The 25,380-nt window shown below is 34.8% G+C and overlaps 1 protein-coding gene across 2 annotated transcripts in view; it reads left to right on the top strand.

The window, feature by feature from the left end:
• Positions 1-25,380, top strand: part of raptor (regulatory associated protein of MTOR complex 1) — a 512,095-nt gene that overhangs the window by 19,998 nt on the left and 466,717 nt on the right. For both annotated transcript variants that reach the window (XM_090406523.1, XM_090406522.1), the window contains exons 2-3: positions 1,081-1,183; positions 10,748-10,908. In XM_090406523.1, coding sequence (XP_090262649.1) covers positions 1,081-1,183; positions 10,748-10,908 — 264 coding nt within the window. The remainder of the gene's footprint in view (positions 1-1,080; positions 1,184-10,747; positions 10,909-25,380) is intronic.

The following is a 25,380-nucleotide window of genomic DNA, read 5'->3' as shown; positions in this document are numbered from 1 at the left end:
AGCGATTATAATGCACATAGAATGCGGTATCTCAACTTTTTGTAATTGTAATCTATTAACGAGTAATAGATTTTTGCAATTTGTAATCTATTATGAGTTTCTTGAAGAGTTAGGGATAAATGATTCAAATGGAAAAATCCACTACTTCTCTTTCTATTTTGAAAGCCTATTCCGTTAGTCTTATGCAACTCTATATAAATTAATAAGCATTTTTAATATAAATGCCATCATACTACATTACTTCCTTTCTTATTTTTACTCGCATTAATTGTCAAGTGATAGATGAATTTCATTACCCGTTGAGAAACTACCACTTTGTTTCTTGAAGGTCGGAAATGAATTGAAAATGTTCCATGTTTGGTCCCCTAGAGATAATTTAGGGTTTCCTGATTATCTGATCCTTAGTCCATTTATTTATTAATGATATTTATGTGAAAACTGTATTATTTTCCCCCACAAGTCAGTTTTGTTAGCCTTGCAATCTAATGTCCTTTCTATCACATTACTCCTCGGTATAAATCAGTACATTTTGACATAGTACATACTCCAGCAAAATTTATGGATAGTTATTTAAATAAATACTGTAAAATTTATTTTCATTGCATTTAAATTTCTATAAGAAGGTTTCAAGAATAACTTGTTTATGTAGGTTCTCCTTGTGCTTGAGTTTTGCAACAATACCATACTGATACTACAAAATAAGTTATAATTAATCATTACTAGTATGTTTTCTGAAGGCATGGAGATATGAGTGCATATTATTCATACTTTCAAGCAGAAATATAAAAGCCAGATTGACTGCTAACAAAATTTCTGTAGTTGCAAATTTCAGCTATGCTTTACTTTTAAGCTTCATTAAATAACTAATATAAGATCTCCTGTATGCAGAATGTTCTAGTTTTACTTTTTATTAGTTTTTTTTCCCTTAAGTTTTATATATTATATAAATTTACTTTGCATTAAAAAAAATCAGTTCATATTACACATTTGTTCAGGCATTCAGAAATATTTTATGAATATATCATAAAATCAGTTGCTTCCTTAGAAATTACATCAAATTTATTACGTTTCATTGTTCAGATGAAAACAGTAAGTGTAGCACTTGTGTTATGCCTGAATGTAGGAGTGGATCCACCAGATGTGGTGAAGACCCAACCATGTGCTCGATTGGAATGTTGGATTGGTAAATATATTTATTTATTAGAGAATTCATTAGTGTAAAATTCACATTTTCTTTCTTACTTGCTGATTCTTGAATTAGTCAGAATTACTTCCATATATAAGCATGAACTTCATATTTTATACATCTGTTTGCCCTTCAAAGGGAATTATTCAAGATGGATAGATTTTAATGAAATTTGGTATCTGGAATCTTTATATATATGTGTGTGTGTGTGTGTGTGTGTGTGTGTGTGTGTTTGTGTGTATTATTTTTTTTTAATGGGACTTCCACTCATGTAAGATTATAATGCAAACCTATGTACAGTACATTAGTACTGTGAATGGGCTAACTTTTTTTTATTCTTATTATTTTACATTATTTGTTAAGTTTGTTATATATATATATATTTATTTTACATAATCCAGAAATTCTGGTCTAGAGACCAAACATGGGACTTGTTATTGCTGCTTAAGGTCTCCTGTAAGCAAGGCATTGGTCTTACACTGAGTGATGACATTCATCTTTGACTTAAAAGAAATTCATAAATCCATACTTCAGAGAATTTGAACCCACTGCCTATTGGTTGGAGAGGTGCTTAACCTTTCAGCTAACTACACATACCGGCCACTGAATTAGACACTTTTTATGCAGATGTATGTAAACATCATGCATATATATATAATGTAAAGCATATATGCAAAATGCTTGGTCGTGTTCATCACCACATGTTCTAGACAACTATTTAAGAATGCTGCTGGTCAGTAATCATTAATAGTATTGATCACAGTTGGATAAATAATAAATTTAGCTTAACCCTTTATCCAAGTGTAAGCAAACAAATTTTACGCCTGAAGTATCTTCAGGACTGAGGCAACTCGTGGTAAAGATGGAGCAAGCTCTCATCAGTCCTTGTTTTAGTATCTCCCATAATGCAAAGCACACCTCCTTTCGGACATGTGTAATGCTATCATTAAAGGAAAGGCCACTACCCAGACTGGTTTTGACCTTCATTGAATGTTCAAGTACAGGTCAAACTCCAAAAATTCAGTGTTGTTCCCCTCGGTAACAGGCTCACCCTACCACTGAGAAGAACTCTCAAAATCAGTTGGCTCTACACCATGGCAGGCTCACCCCACCACTGAGCAGAGCTGCTCATTTACTCATATCTCAAGGGGTAACAGCCACAGCCGTGCCTCAGTTAACTTTACAGGCTATAGGCTATAGCATTGTCATTCAGTACCCCCACTCTCCATCCAGGACCTGGGTGACAGCAACAGCCGAGCCTCAGTTAAAACTTTATGGGCTACAGCATTACCATTCATCACCCAGGCTTCCAACCGGTTTCGACTTTTATTGAGGTCTTGTCAGTGGGAGCCAGACCCAGACGTGGTGATAGCAAGGCAGAAGCAATGGAGAGGTCATATTTACCTATACGTGTTGCCAAAATGTGTACCACCTTATTATTAAATTACTCTGGATTTAGAGAAAGATGTTGGAATATTTTTTCCACTTGGTTAGACTATAATTAATTTAGCTTAATCCTTTATTCAAGTGTAAGCAAACAAAGTTTACACCTGAAGTATCTTCAGGACTGGGGCAACTCGTGGTAAAGGTGGACCAAGCTCTAGGTAAATATGACCTCTCCATTGCTTCTGCCTTAGTATCATCACTTCTGGGTCTGGCTCCCACTGATGAGACCTCAATAAAGGTCGAAACCTGTCTGGGTAGTGGCCCTTCCCTTAATGCATAGCATTATACATATCCACAAGGAGGTGTGCTTTGCATTATGAGAGATACTAAGACCAGGAGTGATGAGAGCTTGGTCCACCTTTGCTACGAGTTGCCTCAACCGCAAACTTTGTTTGCTTACACTTGGATAAAGGATTAAGCTAAATTTATTGTAGTCTAACCAAGTGGGGGAAAAAATCCAACAGTTGGATAAACAAAGAATCTTTCATAGTTCGATAAAGAGCTTATTGTGGGTTCCTGTTTGGCTGGAGTCACGATTTTGAAAATCACAGCTAACTGGTTTCTCAAAAGGTGGGATATTCCTGGTGTTTAATCAGCGGAAAAACAATTTGCATTGCTTGTCTAAGGGGTGTAACTGTGGTCCTAAGACAATCTGTCAGGAATGAAATTGCGTGGTCTGAGAAGGCTTGTATGGACAAACAGGACTTCATCAATTGACTATTGCTGCATAGTCAATTGACTATGCAGCAATTGACTGAAGCATTTAATGAAGGCTGTTCCTCACCCATATCTTACCAAACTATGCACAGAGAATTGAAGAGGATTTATATTGTCAGTACCATGCCCATATGTAAACCACTGATTTCTGCAAAGAACCAAAAGTTCGTCTGCATTAGTGTCAGCCACACTGTGACGGGACACTGGAAGACTTGAAAAAAAAATCATGTAATGCAACGAGTCACAGTGTAACTGGTTCTTTACCAGTGGTTGGTGGACAGTTTGGCTCGAGCCCCCATGAAGCAAAGAATCCAGCTTGCCTTGTAACACAACTCAAGGTTCTGGAGTGAGGTATCATGGTGTGAAGCATATTCTGTTGGTACTGAACAGGTTTCTTGATATTACTGGAAGGTCGGATGTCCTGCAAGGAATATCTTAATATTGTTGCTGATCAAGTCCATCCTGCAATGTTGGCTTTTTATCCAGCATGTGATGGTTGTTTCATGGATGACGATGCTACTCCATTGCACAATATTGTTCAGCAGTGGTTCTGCATGCATGACAACAACTTCCATAGTCCCTTGCCACCATAAAGCACATGGTTGCCACATAGCTTCATTGAGAATGTATGAGACATGTTAGAAAAACAAATCCAGGAGCAAAGTCCACTTCTGTCAAATCCAAGCCAGTTAAAGAACTGTCTGGTGAATACCTAGTATGTTGTAGATGCAGTCCAACACCTTGTGGAATCTATGCCAAACCATATCTTCTTCTTCTATTGCATCAGTCTTATGACTGGTAGCTCAGCAGCATTTCCTTCCATTCTTCTCTTCTGTTTGCTTTCCTCTTTATTTCATAGCATGTTTTTAGTCCAGTGCTTTATTTTATTTGATCAAAGTATCTTTTCCTTGGTCTTCCTCTTTTTCCTTTGATATGTGCTGTAATTTGGGCTAAAGGAGGTCCAATGCGGTATTAAATAAAAGTTTCTAATTCAGTTGCCAGTATGTGTAGGTTGTCCTTTGTTACAATATTTCAGTTCTTGGCTAAAATTTTACTATGTGCAACATGTTTTGAGATGATACAAATAATAACTCCACTCTGGATTATTGAAATGTAAATATACCTTGATATTTAGTATCATTATTAAATTATGTCACAGGATCTCAGTTTTTGCTTATCAAACCATATCACTTGCAGTGGAAAAATGTTTGATAATTTCCCCTGTCCTGGTTGGATGAAATTTAACTAATGATAATTAAGAAAACTACTCTGATTTGTTGTGTCAGTGCTGTTTTAATTTAAATTGGATAATTTTTACTGGGGAAATTAAGTAAATGATTTTAAATGGTAAATTAACTTATCTAGTTTATAATCTCAAAAAGACTTTAAGTTACTATACCTTGAATCCCTTCAATACAGTCTGCTCTGGCTTAAAATTTCCTCTTCACTTGACTTTCATTTATGATCATTACTGCTTTCCTGATTCAGATTACTGTGCTGATATCTTTAATGATTTATCTATGGAAGTTGATTTCATACTGTAACTGTCGAGAGAAAGATTAGTTTCCTTTAAAATATTAATGTTCATAATTTTAATTGACTTCCCTTCTCTAAATTCAAGGATAGATCAGCAGGATAGGAAGCCAAACTATTTCTTATCAGAGTGATCTAGCACAAATTGTTCACCTATCTTCCAAAATATCGCATAAACCTTGTCCATCTTCCAAATATACACTACATGTTATCTCTCCTCTTGGCAGATCTGACCATAACCTTTTCCATGTTTCCTTTTCTACAGAGTAACTTTTTCCCATCCAGTCACAGCTTTGTTGTATGGCATTGTACTATGAATTGAGATCTCTGAGATTTCCTTGGTTCAGATTACTGAATCTGCTCACTTCATCCAGACAATACCAGCTCTGACAAGATAACTGAAATAATCCTTGCTAGAATGATGGTCTTTATTCCTTCTCCATTCAAAACTCTCAACCACTATTCAATCCTAGTTCTCTAACAGAATATCTGAAAACATTCAAAGATAAAAATTCAGGGAAATTTTAATGGCTCAAGTCAAAAACACCTGCATCTCATTCAGTCTATGCTGCCACTCATAATAAATACTAAAACAGAATCAAGACTAAAGTGAATTTCTTCTTGCCTCAGATGGCTGCTATGCCTTCTGATTCTTTGCTAAGGCTCTTACATCCATTTGGTTTCATGGAACATCATGTAAAGATAAGGTAGATCTCTTGATTCAGTCATTTCATCAACTGTGGTATTTGCCAGAAGCATATAAAAAAAAAAAAAAAACGAATAGTCTTGATACTAATTGAGTATCCTGTTTCAGATGGTATTCCTCCAGTTGTGCAAAAAACTTGACATCTTTGACCCTTGACAGCTCCAGAATTAACACATATCCAGTATCACCTGTATAAGCTATCTTACTCATCTGGTATCTACCTATCAGCATGAAAGTATGCCATTGTTCATTCTTTCCCTGAAAAGGGAAATAAGTCAGCCATAAAACTGTCGTACCATTGCACTCACCTTAGTTTTCTAGAAAGTGAAAGCGAATGGAATTGGTAGCCAGCTTTTTCACTACCTTGGGACCTCATAATTTAATTAGTGATCACTAAAATGGATTCTGTCGATCTTATTCTGCATCAGATCTCTTAGATAACTTGACCCACCTTTAAATACACACAAGCCATGGAAATATATGGCGAAACTTATCTGATTATTCTTGATATTTTCAAGTGTCATTTGATCAAGTCTTGTATTTGGGCCTTCTTACCAAGCTACCATTTTGTGGTCTCCTTCTTGTTTTTTGTGATTTGATTATTATTTAGATTATAGTCACTCATTACATGTCATGGTGAATAATTTCCTCTCATCACATTTCTCTGTCACCTCTATTCCAGGGCTCAATGCTTTCACTTCAACCTTAGGATGTTCTCATATTTGGAATGGTGCACTGGAAATCTTTCTAAGACTGCTTTATTATACCCAGAAGAGGGAAGTCAGCTTAATAGATGGTTCTTCTCTCACCAATTTCCTCCAGTGCTTTTTCACTGGTACTCAGTTTCTGCATTATATCTATTTTTATTAATATTTTCATGCATGATGTTCCACAGAGCAGGCCACTACCACATTGCTGCTTTCCTCTAATCCTGCTGAACAAGAGCTGCAAGTGTACAACTTTGCAAACCTTTCCATATATGTAGGGCACCCACCTGTTCGTGATGAAAGTAGGGGGGACTTCCAGTAATGGTATTGGCTTTTTTTTTTTTCACCTTTGTATATGCTTTTATCTTTATTTTTTCTGTATACTATATTTTCATTCCTATATTTTGCAAATATCCTCATATTTGCAATATAGCTGACATAAAGATGAATCTCCTTTACATCATAGTTTCCACCATTCTGGGTGCAGAAAGATGTTCATTGCTTTGTCAGGCACTTATCAAATTAAGACCTCATTATGGGTTTCAAATTCATGCTTCTGCACAAGACAGAAGCATGGATTTGCTGGAGCATTTTAGACGTCACCTATACCTAGTATTTTTCCCTATGATATGCAACCAAAATAAAATCCTTACCAAGACCATAAGGGATGCCTCATGGGCAGTTATTTTTAGTAATTATTTGATAAAAAAGTAAATTATACTTGAAATTATATTCTTTATTTAATCCTTTATCTAAGTGTATACAAACAAAGTTTGCACTTGTATATAGAGGTAGTATCCGAAGAGGTGCCGTAGTATCCCATAATGCTAAGCACACTTTTTAAGAAGAGCAATATACACCTCCTTTCGAATGTGTATGTTGCTGTGAATTGCATTATGGGAAGGTCACGACCCAGACTGGTAGTGACCTTTATTGACCAATGTTAAAGTGCAGCAATATCTCTCCAAAAACTGACGGATCTACAAGATCATTTTGTTCACTGAGTTGATCACCTGTCACTGAGCAGCGTCTCCCTACTCCTCAGGAAGCAAGCAAACCCAAAGATGAATATTATGAAATGTCATCACTGGCTCCCACTGATGAAATGTCATCAGTGGGAGCCAGATCCAGGACGATACCAAGGTTGAATTAATACAGAAAGTAAAAAGGTGTGTTACCTTATTAATAAAATACTCTGAATCATATATAGTTGTTTTTTTAACTTAGTTAGAAAGTAAATTATTAAATTAAATTGTAACATCAAAAGGAAATGTATGCTGCATTATGGGCTACTAAGGCAACTGATGTAAAATCAATAGCTCTATATGCAAGTAGCCTAGTTGTGAAATAACATCTTGACTGTTTGCTAACACTTGGATAAATGATTACACAAGATTTATTATATAAGTCAAGTGGATATTAGATCCAACATTATTTCAAAGCTGAATGTAGAAACTATGACAGTTTCATAAAGTAAGTTGATCAGAGAGCTTATGGGAATACATTCCCCGGCATTCACGAATTGCCTTAGTATGGACCAATAAAAAGCGAATATATAAACACTTGGGCAGCTCCTATGTCTTTTATATGGTCCATACTAAGGCAATTCGTGAATGCTGGGAGAATGTGTTCTAAGCTCTCCCATAAGAACTTACCTTACGAAACTGTCATAGTTTCTACATTCGGCTTTGAAATAATGTTGGATCTAATATCCACTTGACTTATATAATCTTGTGTAATCATTTATCCAAGTGAAAGCAAACAAAGTCAGTACATGATGTGACTTCACAGCTAGGCTTCTTTCATATGGTATGAATATCAACTGCACTGTGAATGGCAAACCTATAGAACAAGTAAAACATTTCAGCTACTTAGGCACGATTTTTAGTGAAGATGGTAGATTAAATATGGAAATAGACAACACAGTCAACAAAGCAGTTATGGTAGGAAGTCAATTGAATAAATTTATATGGAATAAGAGAGAAATTAGTCGGAACACTAAATTAGCTGTATACAATGTTCAAACCAGTTTTAACTTAGTCAAAACACTAAATTAGCTTTATACAAGATAGTGTTCAAACCAATTTTAACTTATGGATCTGAGAGCTGGGTGAGAAGTAAAACACTTGACCAAAGACTAGAGACCACAGATATAAGAGTCCTGAGAAAGATTAGGGGCACGAGCAGGTGGTATCAGTGGCAGTATCATATTAAAAACGAGGATATTAGGAAAGAACTTGACATTGTCAGCATCCAGGAATGTATTAGCAGAACTGATCTCAGATAGTATGGTCACTTAAACAGAATGGGAGAGGAAAGATTAACAAAACAAGTGTTCTCTGCCAGGTTGGCAAGAAAAAGACCCAGAGGAAGACCGAGATATAGGTGGATTGATATGGTAAAAAATGCCTTAGAAGATAGAAATATAAGATCTGATAACGTTGGCGTCTTGACTGATTTGGAGGAAAATTGTAGATAGGAAGTTCATGAAAAATTTACATCATTACTATCATATCCTATACACCCCTTGAGGGTACATGGCAGGAATTTAATGATGATGATGATAAATAAAAATATAAACAATTTACAGCAATCACTTCCCACAACTTAGAAATGGGTGTACAGTCTGTCCAATTAAGATTAGAATGGTGATATAGGGCTTCACACGATTCAAAAAATAGATGCTCAATTTGAATCTACTATAGAGTGGCATCTTGGTATGGTTCCAGTGAACTCTGTGTCTAAAGTGTCGATGGCATGAGAAGCAAAGTCTGAACTTTTAGAATCCAAAAATCTTATGTAATCTTGATATTTTTTGATTCTAATAGTAGCAGAATGGCCAGATGTTCCTTTAAAGTAGAGTATTCTGATCCTTTTAACATCAGATTGCAGTCTTGATACAGACCCTGATAATTCTGTATCAGGGTCTCACTATCTGTTAAGTAATAGAGTATCTTTTATTTTATTAATTTTTCTAATAGAAGAGACGCAGAAGAACAAATTGTGTATGCTCGGTGTACAAGGCCTTTGATAATACCTATTTTTTGTGAAGAAAGATGATGTGAAGGTGCATGGATATATCTATCTGCTTGTCAACAATGGCTTTTTGTAAGCAGAAAATTCAATATTACCAGCAGAGTCATGATGTATTAAAGTATCCAAAAAGGGAAGAATTGTTATTAGATTCACGTTCAGTAGTGAACTTGATGTGAGTATATAAGGAGTTAATTTTATCCAGAAACTGAAGTAGTCCTGTTTGAGTGAGACCAGATTGCAAAGATGTCATCCATAAAACATAGCCAGATGCAAGGTAAAGAAGAAATGGTGTAGACATTCAGTCCTCTAAATGCTCCATAAAATCATCATCTAAAGCAGGTGATATAGGACTACCTATTATATTACCTTCTATCTGCTGAAATAATTTATTATTCAGCATATAATTAAATTAAACAAGTGAAATAGTTGGCATTGATAGTAAACTTGAATACATTGATGTCAACAGGGAAATCTACTTGTAAAGTTGTTGAGTTTCTTGAAATGGTATAATTGTAAACATTAAACTACATCAAAGGAAACCATCATTTCAGACTCTTGAAGATGAAGATCTGATTTAATTGAAGATTTGAAGTGAAACTATTTTTAATATAAGTGGTGGTTTTCCCAGTGAAATTTTTTAGAAATCCAAAGATATTTTGCAATAATAAGTAGTAGATCCTATGCAATCACCTATGCTAGATCAAACATATTTCTTAGATAATAATGCTATTGAAAAGTTGCAGATTCATCATGCTCATCTCCCACATATTTATGGCCTTCCTGAGGTACAGAAATCTGATTATCAATTACATCCAATGTGCATATGTCAGTTACCAATTTCTGACATGCTTGTCTATTAAACAACTGGTAATTCTAACCATTCTTCATTTTGATACATGATTTGTTTCAACTTTTGCTATGGTGTTGTTTTTACAGCAACTGCTTTTTGGACATTGTAAAGTTGATTGACGTCCCTTTCACAGAGTTGGCATGAGACAACTCTGTGAATACTGAGAGATCAGTTGAATTGCTCAGGTTACTTTATTGTATGCGAGGAACTGAAGGTTGTCGAAAATTTGAGTACAGAAACTTTATAATGAAACAAAGAGGGAAACACTATACTGAGAGAAGATATTTTCTCTCATTTGTATTTGAACTTTTATTGTTAAGTTTAGGGCATAAACTTTTATTTCCATTTGCTTGATTAAAGATAAAGATGTTTATTCTTACTTTGATGAAATATATAAAATTGTATAATAAATCTTTTAAGATTCAATTTTTAAAACATTTTTGGCATGAAAAATATTATATTTTAAAAATGACTTTCTAATTTGAATTTTTGAATATTAAATAGCATAATTTATAATTATAGGAATATGTCAGAGAAATATAGATATAAATATTAACTTCATTTAGATCCTTTGTCCCTTGCACCTCAGAAGGCTCTGGAAATGATTGGTGGTACTCTTCAGCAACAGTATGAAAGGTGGCAACCTCGTGCACGTTATAAGCAAAGTTTGGATCCAACAGTAGATGAAGTAAAGAGGCTATGCACATCATTGCGTAGAAATGCAAAGGTATTGTGTCCGTTTTTTTTTTTTCTTTTTTTTTCTCTTGCATGGTGGTGTCACAAGATTATCTTAAGAATTTCTGAAAGATTTTTGAATGATGGAAACATGTAGCATTTTGCCATGTACAGGCACTTTTTTTAAAATTTAATTTATTAATGTGAATTACTGTAGTAATTTAGGGATTACAACCTGTACTTTCTAAGTCACATGAACGAACTTGGCTTAATGTTTATTGAAAGATGATCACATTATCAATGTGTCCAATCGAAAACTTTCCAGAAGCAAATTTTCACGTCATACGTGTGTGCCAGTGATTACTTCACTTGTGATTAGAAATTCATTAATATAAATGTAGGAATCTTTTGAGTATGCTTGTTTTTTTTTATGTTTTTGGAAGGTCCTTTGCCAATATTTCCAGTGCATTCAGTAGACAGCATTCCTTACTTTATACATGACCAGTGTAATTATTTTTTTCACAGAAGATTTTAATTTTTCAGATATTAAGATTTCATAGGTTATAATAACCTAAATTTGGCACATGTTCCTTGGTTTTGGGAGTTCTGTTTTGGATCACTCAAAGTAGACAGTTCAAATCCTTCAATCTGTATAATTTGGGTTATATCTTAAGAGAAAAACCAAAAAAAAATACATGCTAAATATGATATTAAAAGAATCTATTACTATCATTATCTTTTAGCATGTTTTTTTGTTTGGTTTTTGGCTTTGTTAGAGTTACTGCTAAAGCAGTTGACTGTAAGGGGGGGGAAGCATTCCGTTATGCTAGTTAATTGTCTGATTTGTGTGTATTTTGTGGGATGATAACCAAGTTTCTGGAAGGAAAAAATGTTACTTCTTTGAGCCTTGCTAACTCACCTTCAGCTCAAAAATTTTTCTCTGGTGGAGTGAATTTCATAATTCTAATAACCTGGTGATTGTACTGTATTAAGAGCCTCTGTAGCTCAGTCAGTATAGATGAAGCCCTTTGGTCAGAAAGGCCCAGGTTTGATTCCCATCAGGGATGTCAATAACCTTTATCTGGTCTCCTTCGATGAAAGGTGAGTTAGCTGGTCTCATATGGGGGTAGGGAATTTTTTCACCCAGAAACTTGTTTTTCACCCCCCAGAACAGGCAAACTGGCCCTGGGAACACACACATGGATTACAGTCATGAATACATCCTAGCCATATGTCAGTCCCGAGCCAAGATAAAATTGGGGTGGGGGGGGGGGCAGTGAACTACCCTGTAAAAATCTCACCAGGAACACTTTGTGGGCAATGCCTACAAAGTCGCCTAGGGTTGGAAATGATTGAAGGAAAAAACTGCCACCACAGTGCTATATTAAGCGATCATTGTCCTCCATTAATGTACACCATGTTGTTAGAAGCATCATTGCTATTTGTACAAGTTTTCATGTGGTTATTTGTCCAGTGATGATTATAGAAACCTCCAAGGACTCATCAAGGGAGGCCACATATTACCTGCACCAGCTGTCATCATATCTGTCCTTGAATTCATTCACTCTATTTGCACACACCACTCTGAAAGAAAAATATGGCTCTCATCATCCGTTTGATGGCATTCGTTCTCGATTTTCAAGAATACCATCTTGTCCTTTTGCCACCTTCCATAAAATGAAAAATTCCATCTATTGGTGTCCTTATAAACCTTTCAGAAGTTTGTACGTCTCAATCATATCACCCCTCTTTCTTCTGTTTGCCAGTGTCTGCAGTCTATAAATTCTCAGTCTGTCTTCATAATCAGTATTGTACAATCCTGATGTGAATTTTAATACATCCTTTGCACTCTCTCTCTCTCTCTCTCTCTCTCTACTGTATCAGAATCACTACAGAAACCAGGAGACCAGGCCTGTGTTCAGAAGTCCAAGTGAGGTGTTATCAGTGGCATGTAAAGAAGCAAAATGATTTACTTATATTTGCATTTCATGATTCGTTTCAGCGTTGCGGTTATCCTCTAAGTTGTATATGCAATCTTTGCTATAAGACCCATGAACTTTCACTTCTTGTCAACTAAAACTTTAAGTTCCCTGGCCTGATCAGTTTCTTCTAGCATAATCCCACCGCTATAATATGACATTAGATATCTCACCACACCAAAGTGTATGACACTTTGGTGTGGTGAGATATGACACTTTCCATACAACTTTACATTTACTAACATTGAACTGACAGCCATTTTCACATGCTCACAATTCCAGTTTATTGAAATCATTCTGCAAGTACTGCATATCACCCTCACTCAAGATTACGCTGCCTATCTTTGTGGCATCAGCAAATAGCTGTATGTTGCCCGTCAAATTCTTCCCAATGTCACTAAGGTATAGATTGAATAATAATGAACCAAGGACTGATCCTTGTGATACCCTATTGGTTGCTTTAAATCTTGGATGTGGATGTATATGGAGGATGTGGACTCACATCCTCCATATACAACTTTTTGATGATTGACTGAACATATCAGTCAATCATCCTCTTATCCAAGCCAATATTTTATAATCCAATCTCATATTGTCCAGAGCAACAATATGCAGCAATCTTCCATGCTGTATTCTTTCAAAAGCCTTAGCAAAATCCAAAAGTATAATGTGCATCCATTCCCCTTGTCTAGCTCAATGTAACATTATTACAGAATGTTAAAACATGACCTTAGTAAACATATGTTGTTCATTGCAAAGTAGAGATTCTCTGTCAACCCATTTCTGAATGCAAGCCCTAACCAACTTTTCCAAACTCTTCACTGCTAGTCCAGAGATACCGATTGACTGATGGTTGGATATGAGTCTTTGCATCTTTCTTGTGCAATTGGGTTGCCATACATTACTTCCAATCCTGTGGGATCTTCCCTGTCATGACATTCTAATTATATAGCCTGATCAAAGGAATAGCTAGTTCAGTTGAACACTCTTTTAGCATCAGTGCTGAATATTCTGTCATTCTTTATTGTTGAATTCTTATTCAGTTTGTGCAACAGCTCTAATCTACCTCCCCTCATACACCTGAGTTTCTTCATCCACTGAAGAAGTAGCAGCATTGCATATACAGTTTGATCGCTTTTGGCAAAATGAGCACCCAGTTGAACAGTCTCTTCTGCATGTATTTATTCCTTCATGTTCATTCTTTCTTTTACTTGCAGCATAACAATAGAATTCTTTGGGGTTTTTCTTTAGTTTACAGAGATGATTTCTTTTCATACTTACTTAGCTTTCCATATATACTTTTTAGTTTTATAACTCATATCATTCTTATGCACACAACATTGTTTCCACATAATCTTTTTCTTATGAATTTCTTGCTTAATAAGATTACACATTCTTTTCACTCCTACTCTATTTATTCTTAATACTCAAAGAACACATTCCAATATTGCATCATTTAAGTATATTGTAAACACTTCCCATGCACTGTCAATATACATCCCATCGAACAACTGATAGTGCAGAATCCAACATGCATGGGGTTACCCATGTATGTTACCTGCAGATATTTCAGATTATAATTTATTTTCAACACCATTCACAGGACAGTTGAAAATATAAATCATTTAGGGAGCATGTACAGGTAACCCTCGTATAACGCAGATGTTAGGTTCCACAGAAATGCCGCGTTATATAAATCGCGTTATGCAAGACTCAGATCACATAGAAAAGGTAGGGTTATGTTCCGAAATCGATTTTTTTAAAAATTTATCTAAACAACAATGACTTATCCAACAAAAAAATATCATCATCAAATTCCTGAAAGGTAACCTCAAGGGGTGTACAGGATATGATAGTACTACATGAAAAATTTACATCGTTACTAACTTCCTATATACAATTTTCCTCCAAATCAGTCTGTTACTTGTCAAGACTCCAACATTATCAGATCTTATATTTCTATTGTCTAAGGCACATTGTACAGTATCAATCCACCTATATCTCGGTCTTCCTCTGGGTCGTTTCCCTGCCAACCTGGCAGAGAACACTTGTTTCGCTAATCTTTCCTTGCCCATTCTGTTTAAGTGGAGATTAGTTCTGCTAATGCATTCCTGGATGCTGACAATATCAAGTTCTTTCCTAATATCCTCGTGTTTAATATGATATTGCCATTGATGCCATCTGTTCATGCCTCTAATCTTTCTCAGGACTATCTGCGGTCTCTAGTCTTTGGTCAAGTGTTTTACTACTGACCCAGTTCTCAGATCCATAAGTTAAAACTGGTTTGAATACTGTCTTGTACACAGCTAATTTAGTCTTCCAACTAATTTCTCTCTTTTCCAGGAACTTTTATATGCTTTCTTTTTCCTTCACTGCTTGTTTAACTTCCTGTGTCCACCATGGAGTTTTAATTTTTCTATCCTTGCAGACAATCTCACCACATGCATCTGACTGAATCAATCCGTGTTCTCTTCAAGGCTTGCCACTGAATCGTCAAGGTTTGGTTGCTGTTCTCAAACACTTTCATTTTTTCTTCAATAAGATTTGTGTATTTTAGTCTACAGTTCACATCTGAGAGCTGCTCAACTTTTATTCACTTTAAAACTTTCTTACATGTTATTCTTTTCAATATGATATTCAATTTTATCCTGCTCAAGACTAAATAGTGATCACTTCCGATTTCAAATTCTCTGTACACTCTGGTGTCCCGCACCAGGGGGAAGACATCACTATCAACAATAACATAGTCAACGAGATTTTTCTTATTCCTTGCCTCTTCTCTCCATGTGAATTTGTGCACAGTTTTATGTTGGAACATGGTGTTAGTAATAACCAGTCCATGTCCTGAGCAGAAATCCAACAGGTATTTGCCATTATTATTAGCTTTGCTCTTTTCTCCAAATTTTCCCAAAATATTTTTGTATGTCTGACAATCATTTCCTACATTGCTATTTAGATCCCCAACCAGGACCAAATTTTTCATTGTGTGAGTTGCTTTCTCTAAAGATTGAAAAAATTCCTCCATTTCTACCTTAGTGGAACCTTTTGTGGGACCATAGGCACAAACAAGTCTCATTGTCCAGTTTCCCATTCTGATATTTGCCCACATCACTCTACTTGAGACTGCCTGCCATTCAAGAAGATTAGCCTCGTATTTAGTGTTGAATACTACGGCTACTCCTTTTCCTTGATTGTCATTGCCTGAATATAACATTTTGTATTTATTGCTCAAAAAGATCTCACCAGTTTTTGTCTTTTTTTTATTTCAATCACTCATATTATGTCGATCTGGTACTTATCTAATTCTTCAGCTAGCTCCGTTTCTTTGCTTTCAGGCTTCTTATTTTGATAGTACCAATCTTTAACTCTGGTGATGCTGAGTTGGGGTGTGTTTTCAGATTTGTTCCAGTAGCTGACTTTTCGATGTTCACCCTGGTTCCTTGGTGAAAATAACAGGGGTTCTGTTTAACCGGGCGATGCCCCATCCGGCTTGAAATTTTGTCTGACAATCATTTCCTACACCGCTATTTAGATCCCCAACAAGGACCAACTTTTTCTTTTTCATTGTATTGAGTTGCTTTCTCTAAAGACTCAAATAAATGTTGTACCATCATTTTGTATTTTGGTTTAAGCCAATAAGAATGCAATTTGATCAGCTAAATCCCAAATTGCCAGCCCATCCTCGTTCATTTAGTGTCCAGGTAGATACCCAACAGGGTGCACCACGAGAAGGTGAGGATTGGACATTAGGTCAGAAGCCCTGGTTTGTTCTCCGCATTCCTTTAAAGGCTATGTGGAGATCTCCTCTCGCTTATACCGTTTTGACCCTTAAACAAAAAATATTTTTATTTAATTCAGGTAATTCATGTAATTCATGTTAAGAAAACATAAACTATGAAACAAATACATAGTATAAGCTTATAAAAATACAAATTGTACTTAAACTTCATTACACATAAAGCATAAATGTTTTAGACAAAATAAAATAAAATGCCTATTTTAATCGTCATCACTGTCTTCAAAAATAACATTTCGTATATGGTCTTTATTTACTAGTGACTGGACCATCATCACTTGAATCTCTTGTATATGACTTGTATAATTCTCATTGCATACTTTGGCTGATAACTAAACAGTTATCAAAAAGTCAGTAATAAGACCTTGCTTACCACTATGCTCAATTTTTTATGAAGTTCATAATATGGAGCTGAACAAATATCTAATTGTCTCCTGAATTTTCTGGAGCGATCCATTGAGGGATTATTATCCGTAAAATAACTTCCTTTCTTGCCAAGTCCAATTCTTCTGCTAATTTCTTTAACGGATTGATCACAATCAGAATCTTTGGCAGAACTTTCCCCACCATTTGGTTCGACTTCATCTATTAATTGTACCAGTTTCTCCTTATTTAAATCTATTTTCCCATCAATGAATTCACTAATTTTGTTTTCAACCATATCGCAAAAGAGGGCTTTTGCGATATGGTTGAAAGTGGCTATTATTATAAAAATAAAATTCTTACTAAAAAAGCATTGCATATTGTATGTAACTCACCAGAAAATAAAGTGCTCAGCTTGTGATTAGCACACATGATTTTTAATATGCTTTTCTGGCAGAAGATAGTTTTCAACAATAAACACTTTATATGGTAAACAATTGACATACATGCCTGCTAAAGGGTTTTTTCCTTAATATAAATTCGCTACTTATAACTACATGTGTGATACGGGTAGATGCAAATTTAACGAAGATAAAATATGATTTTTAAGTCGTGCGGTGAAAAATATATGAAAAGATAAAGGGTTACTACAATTTGTAGAATTTGTTATATTGAAACCGCATTGTATAAGTACTGAGTTGAACAAAGGTTACTACAATTTGTAGACCGCTTTATATCGAAACTCCGTTGTATAAGTACTGCATTATATGAGGGTTAGCTGTACTTACACATTTTTAGTGTAAAATAGTAGTAAAACATTGCTACTACCAATTGCCATATATCTAAACTAGCAGTAAATGCATTTCTTTTCAAATGTGCAGTGAGCTCTTTGTACTGCAAGAAAATACTGAATAAGAAAATAATGCATATTTTTCTTATTATTCTGTACTTTTTCTCTTTTTTTTTTCAAAATTAATTGCACAACATTATTTTCTTGCTATTTTTTTTTGCCAAATGAACATCAAAAATAATTATAAGAATGACATTCATAATTGATATTGCTTTAGTTGCATGTTACTTCTAGTTTAGATATGTGACAATTTTGAAGATCCATATGTTTACTACTATTTTACTAAAAATGTATAAGTACATACTTCCTAAATGATTTACATTTTCAGCATACATAATTTGTTTCAATTCGTCATGTGTGATTCTTAGAAATGAGGGGGGGACAATAAATAACATTATACATTATAAATGTCAGTTTGTTTTCTGTTAATGAAAATCCACAAATGAAAACCATACAAGTGTGACCATTCTGTGAAGTGATTTATAACTAGGATTATAAATAAACAAGATAGAATTTTTAGAAGAAATGGTGAACTTTTAATATATATCTTTGCAATAATTCTATGAAATAATTACTTTCATGCAAGTAATTATCTTCAATTTTTGAGAACAAAAATCATCTAACTGTAATTAAGCAATATTTAAAAAAAATTCTGGCATTTCTTTTTATAGCTGATACAAGATTTATTTGCAGTGCTTAATAGCAACCATATTCCATAAACATGATGTTTTTTTTTTTTGTTTTTCCTTCAGATAAAAAATATTTCAGAATGAAAATTTCTCGTATTTTGCCTTGCCATTAATAACAAATGAAAATTATATGATAAAAAGGACTTAGAAATATATAAATATATTGTATGCGTTTAGTCTATATCTGTATTGAAAATTATAGCCATAAAGCATACATGGTAAGGTACTACACATTTTGTGTTGCTAATAGATTGGCTCTGAGAAGCAACTATGAACACAAGTTACTCTGGTTGTATTCTCCTAAGTGTGAAGGATTATCACACCTCTTAATGGTGATAATCTTATCCATGTTTTTCACCTCTTAATGGTGAAAAACATGGATAAGAATTGCTAGGGCTAGCAATTCTTATCCATGTTTTTCCAACTTTGTCATATGCTTCACATCCACATTTTGATGGATGTAAAAATACACCAAGGCCAGTAGGAAGGTTAACATAGTTTATAATTTTTTTTTTCTTTCTCATTTTGTATAATTTAAACATTAAAAGTTGTCCAAATTAAAATTAGAATAACCATTAGAAAGTGGTGGTATTTGCTAGTTTATTCATATTTGTATTTTTTAATGGCAAAAAAGAGAAGTTATTTGTAAAAGAAGCAAAAAAAAAAAAATAAAAAAAATCAGGAGACTTTGGAAAGTATATAGAAGATAATTGCCATGATGGTGCTAAATGTTATGGAGATTTTTAAAGTTTAGAAATGGAGGAGAGTACTATATTATGAATCAGGGATGAATAAGGTGACATAAGAGCTTAAAATAAAGGAACTGTGGATAAATTATTATTATTACATGACATCTCCAAAGACTCGTTGCAGGAGGACACTCCATGCAACTCACCACTCCACTACTTATCCTCTGTCTATTGACAATGCCTACTGATAGTATTTTTTGTGTGTTCTCTGACTATGTGAAATGAAAACCTTGAGTTTCAGGAGAGAAAATTTTACTAGCTCTGTGAAATATAAAGATTCTTCTCATCACTACAAGCACATCCTTGGGTATTTTCCACTTGAAGGGTGCAAAGTAATGTGTGAGAATAGTGGAAGAAAATATTTAGGAGGGATGTGATCCTCACTGCATTTCAGTATTCAAGGTAGAAAAAAAAACTGATATTTGTGTAGAAATGTTCAGATATAAAGGTATAATAGTTTTACCATAGGTACATCAGAATTCAGAAAGTTAAATTCCAGATGATTAGAGTAGTACCAGCATCTTCCTTTTATGGAAGATAAAACTGAATGCAAGAACTAGCAGAAATTTTTCTAATGAGAGTTTTCCAGGTAAGATTTATGCAAGCACGAAGATAAGAGAAGTTATGAAAGAGAAACTTTGGAAAGAGTTTTAAGAAATAATCTTAGTTGACCTGAATTCAGTTTCAGGTCAACTGAGATTATTATGAATAAATTTTTGCTTTAAAACAAATAAACGAGAAATCATCAGAATATAACAAGATCTGCTTTTAAGTTTTATAGCTCTAGAAAAGTTATATGATAATGTGTTAAGAAAATAGTTATTTGAAACATTATAATTATAAACAGCAATATTTATAGCCTATACTGAAGTTGTTAACTGGCAGAATGTATAGAAAGATCGTTTATTTAGAACCAGTGTGAGATATATTTAGAACCAGGTTGTATGATGTTTTCATCTTTAGTTATTTGTATGGATTGTATTATGAAGGAGAACAGTTTTGAATGTAAAATCATGGATAATTTAGCAACTGCTATACCAAATCTGGGATGAAATTCTGCTATATAAAATTATATAGCAAAATAAGTGAAGATTAGTAAATTAGTATTTACTAATCTTCACTAAAAATTAGGCCTAAACCAAAATCTGAGGGCATGAAAAACCCACTGCATTCTCAGATTTTGGTTTAGGCCTAATTTTTAGTGAAGATTGTAAATTAAATATGGAAATAGACATTGATACAAGCAATGCTGGAATGGTGAAGAGCCAGTTGAATAAATTTAGGTGTAATAAAAGAGAAATCAAACAATTTTAACTAGGATCTGAACACTAGGTTAGAAATAAAATAACCAGATATTCTAAATGACTTGATATGAAAATTCTGCATAAAATTAGAGAAGAAAAGAGATTGAATCACTAGTAGAATCTTATTAAAAATGAAGATAATTATGAAGGAACTTGACATCATTAGTATTTGAGGAAGTGTTACCTGTGCCCATCTGAGATGGTATAGTCACTTTAACAGATTGAGAAAGAAAAAGTTAGCAAAGCAGATGTTTGATTCAGGAATGCTCGAACATGATCCAGAGGAATACGAACACCTAGTAAAATTGATTCACTTTATATTTAATAGAATGAGGATGCAATATTTGACAGTGTTTGGAGATCTGGCCAATAATAGATTAATGTGGAAGCATATTCTTGATTGGAAGCTAGTGTAAAATAAATTGTGTATTTATTTTACACTATTTACCTATCTATTTACCCTTTGAGTGTTAAATGTCAGAAAATAATTATTTACTAACAGCACAACAATAAGGAATAAACGAACTATGGATTTATTAATTAATATCAGCAGATACTTCACTGGATTTAAACCAGGAAATACAGTGGAAATATGCATTAAGAAAGAGTAGTTTAGCAGTGCACAGTAGTTCAGGTGTGGTCCTATGAATTATTTTAGAGAGCACAGCTGGGCTTAGAGATACACAACACAGACTGTCTGAAGATCTCTAAATTATAATCTTCTTTGCTACCTTCCAGTAGTTAAATTCAGACAAACACTGCTTCCATTCCAGATGAAGAATAAGAGTTCTTGCAAACATTATGACAGTAGGGGGTGCTTAAGGGTCAAAGCTATATAACTGAGAGGAAACCTCCACATAGCCTTTAAAGGAATGTGGAGAACCGACCAGGACTTCTGACCTAATGTCCAATCCTCACCTTCTCGTGGTTCACCCAGTTGGGTATCTACCTGGATACTGAACGAACGAGGATGGGCTGGCAATTTGGGATTTAGCTGAGCAAATTGTATTCTGAAAATACAATTCAAATTGTATTAAGAAGCTTGAATGGCAAAGAAATGGAGCTAGCTGAGGAATTAGATAAGTACCAGATCGATATAATAGGGGTGACCGAAACAAAAAAGACAAAATCTGGTGAGATCTTTTTGAGCAATAAATACAAAATGTTATATTCAGGCAATGACAATCAAGGAAAAGAAGGAGTAGCCATAGTATTCAACACAAAATATGAGGCTGAATTTCTTGAATGGCAGGCAGTCTCAAGTAGAGTGATGTGGGCAAATATTAGAATGGGGAACTGGACAGTGAGACTTATTTGTGCCTATGGGCCTACAGAAGGTTCTATTAAGGTAGAAGTGGAGGAATTTTTTCAGTCTTTAGCGAAAGCAACTCACACAATGAAAAAGAAAAAAGTTAGTCCTTGTTGGGGATCTAAATAGCAACGTAGGAAATGCTTGTCAGACATACAAAAATATTTTGGGAAAGTTTGGAGAAAAGAGCAAAGCTAATAATAATGGCAAATACCTGTTGGAATTCTGCTCAGGACATGGACTGGTTATTACTAACACCATGTTCCAACATAAAACTATTCACAAATTCACATGGAGAGAAGAGGCAAGGAATAAGAAAAGTTTCATTGACTTTGTTATTGTTGATAGTGATGTCTTCCCCCTAGTGCAGGACACCAGAGTGTACAGAGGATTTGAAATTGGAAGTGATCACTATTTAGTCTTGAGCAGGATAAAATTGAATATCATATTGAGAAGAATAACATGTAAGAAAGTTTTAAAGTGAATAAAAGTTGAGCAGCTCTCAGATGTGAACTATAGACTAAAATACACAAAACTTATTGAAGAAGAAATGAAAGCGTTTGAGAACAGCAACCAAACCTTGGAGATTCAGTGGCAAGCCTTGAAGAAAACACTGATTGATTCAGCCAGAGATGCATGTGGTGAGGTTGGCTGCAAGGATAGAAAATGCAGAACTCCGTGGTGGACACAGGAAGTTAAACAAGCAGTGAAGGAATAGAAGAAAGCATATCAAAAGTTCCTGGCAATAAGTCAATTTGTGCTCTTAGAGAATACAGTGACAAATGTAAGAAAGCTAAACTGTGTAAAACTAGTTAAACAAAAGTCATGGGAGGACTTTGGCAAGAATATAGAAAATAAATATCAAGAAGGTGGCAAAATATTCTGGAGGTTGTTGAAGAAGTTTAGAAATGGAGGAAAAAGTGCTGTAAAAGGAGTTAGAGATAATAAAGGTGACATGAAAACAGGAGAAAACGATATCCTTGAAGCACGGAGTAATTACTTTGAAAATCTGCTAAATGAAACAAGCAGTGATTTTTACAACACAGTGGTAAAAAACACTGACCAGGCATGCAGTCAGGAATACATATCCATACTTGAGGTAGAAAAAGCCATCAAAGGCCTGAAATGTGGAAAGGCAGCAGGAGTAAATAATATTCGCCCAGAAATGCTGAAGTATGGTGGTATAAAAATCTTACAGTGGCTGCACCGCATAGTTCGGAAAGCCTGGACAGAGGGACGAATTCCCGATGATTGGAGCAGAGCTGTCATTATACCCATATATAAAAAGGGAAATAAAACTGAATGTGAGAATTACAGGGGTATTTCATTACTGAGTGTTCCTGTTAAGATATATACAAGTATTTATTATTATTATTATTATTATTATTATTTGACACCTCCAGGGAGTCCAAAGACTCATCGAGGGAGAGTGTGCCAATAGCATCGACCGATTGAACTCCTTGTAACTACTAACTGTGCTCAAACTTACTTAACTGAGCCATTAGTAGCAGAGGTTCTACCAATCGACCAACCTATACTTGAGAAATGGTTGGGTAGAATTGTGGAAGAAATGCTTGGTGAAGAACAAGCTGAATTCCGGCCAAATAGAGGCTGTCAGGATCAGATCTTTACTTTACAACAAATAGTTGAGAAAGCATGGGAATATAACAAAGATCTATATTTAAGTTTTGTAGATCTGGAAAAGGCATATGACAAGGTGCCCAGAGAGAAGCTATTATATACGCTACAGTTATATGGTGTCAATGGGGCATTATATGAAGCAATACTTAGTCTTTATTTGAGTTGTAAGTCAGCAATTAGAATTGAAGGAAGTACAGGAAGATGGTTTAATGTTAAATCTGGTGTGAGACAAGTTTGTACATTATCCCCTCTGTTATTCATTATCTATATTGATCACATTATGAATGAAAGTGGTATTAAACATAATATCAAAATTGGAGATGTTAATGTCAGCTCTTTGCTTAATGCGGACGATGTTATACTTCTAAATAAATTCGCTACAAGTCTGCAAGATTCTCTGAGTAAATTGAATAATTGTTGTATTAGATATGGAATGAAGGTCAGCAATAAAAAGACAGAGACAATGAAAATAGGCAGAATCGTTGAAAATGTCAACTGCGTTGTGAACGGAGAACCTTTGGAACAAGTACAACATTTCAGCTACTTAGGCACGATCTTTAGTGAAGATTGTAAATTATATTTGGAAATAGACAACAGAATCAACAAAGCTGGTATGGTAGGAAGTCAATTGAATAAATTCATATGTAATAAGAGAGAAATTAGTCAGAACACTAAATTAGCTGTATACAGGACAGTGTTCAAACCAGTTTTAACTTATGGATCTGAGAGCTGGGTCAGTAGTAAAACACTTGACCAAAGATTAGAGACTGCAGATATGAGAATACTGAGAAGCATTAGAGGTGTGAACAGATGGCATCAATGGCAATATCATATTAAAAACGAGGATATTAGGAAAGAACTTGACATTGTCATCATCCAGGAATGCGTTAGCAGAGCTAATCTCAGGTGGTATGGCACCTAAACAGAATGGGCGAGGAAAGATTAGCAAAACAAGTGTTCTCTGCCAGGTTGGCAGGAAAACGACCCATAGGAAGACCAAGATATAGGTGGATTGATACAGTACAAAGTGCCTTAGACGATAGAAATATAAGATCTGGTAATGTTGGAGTCTTGACAAGTAATAGACTGATTTGGAGGAAAATTGTAGATAGGAAGTTAGTAATGATGTAAATTTTCATATAGTACTATCATATCCTGTACACTCCTTGAGGGTACATGGCAGGAATTTGATAATGATATATATTGTTTTTTTTTCTGTTGTAGTCACCAGTTATTCTTTTACTTCAAACTTAAACAAATTCCTATAAGAAGTATCTTGAAAATATCACCACGTATCAGCTGCCATTAACAGACTGAATGTGTGTGCACTTATTAATTAAAACTATATTAATTAAAACTATAGAAAACAATAGCCTCCCTTTCCTAGACACACTAGTTACCTGCTAACCTGATGGAACCTTCGTTTTCTCGGTTTATAGAAAACCCACCAATACAGGCAAATACATTCTCCAACAATTCCCCCCCCCCCTCTCACAACAGTATGGAGTTATTAAGACACTATTCAACAGAGCTAAACTAATCTGTTCAAATGACAAAGCCCTATTCACTGAATTAAATCACATCCTTAACAGTGGCTACTCTCTCCCCCCCCCCCAAAATCCAAAAAATACTAAAACTAGTAGTCTACAACCCCCTTCACAACAAAGATTACTCCAAATCTATCACCATTCCCTACATCCGGGGTACCTCAGAAAAAATTAACAAAATCCTAAAAAAACATGACTTGAGCTCTTGTTACAGACCATATAGAAAATTGGCATCCCTTATCCGCTCCACTAAAGTCCAGACACTTCCCCTAGACCTACCTGGTGTATACTAGGTCT

Source organism: Typopeltis vanoorti, chromosome 16, assembly GCF_054136105.1.
Source record: "Typopeltis vanoorti isolate ZY-2024b chromosome 16, IOZ_Tvanoo_1.0, whole genome shotgun sequence".
Classification (NCBI taxonomy): Eukaryota; Metazoa; Arthropoda; class Arachnida; order Uropygi; family Thelyphonidae; genus Typopeltis; species Typopeltis vanoorti.
Note: the sequence above shows the minus strand (reverse complement) of the source record. Positions and strands in the feature narration are given on the sequence as shown.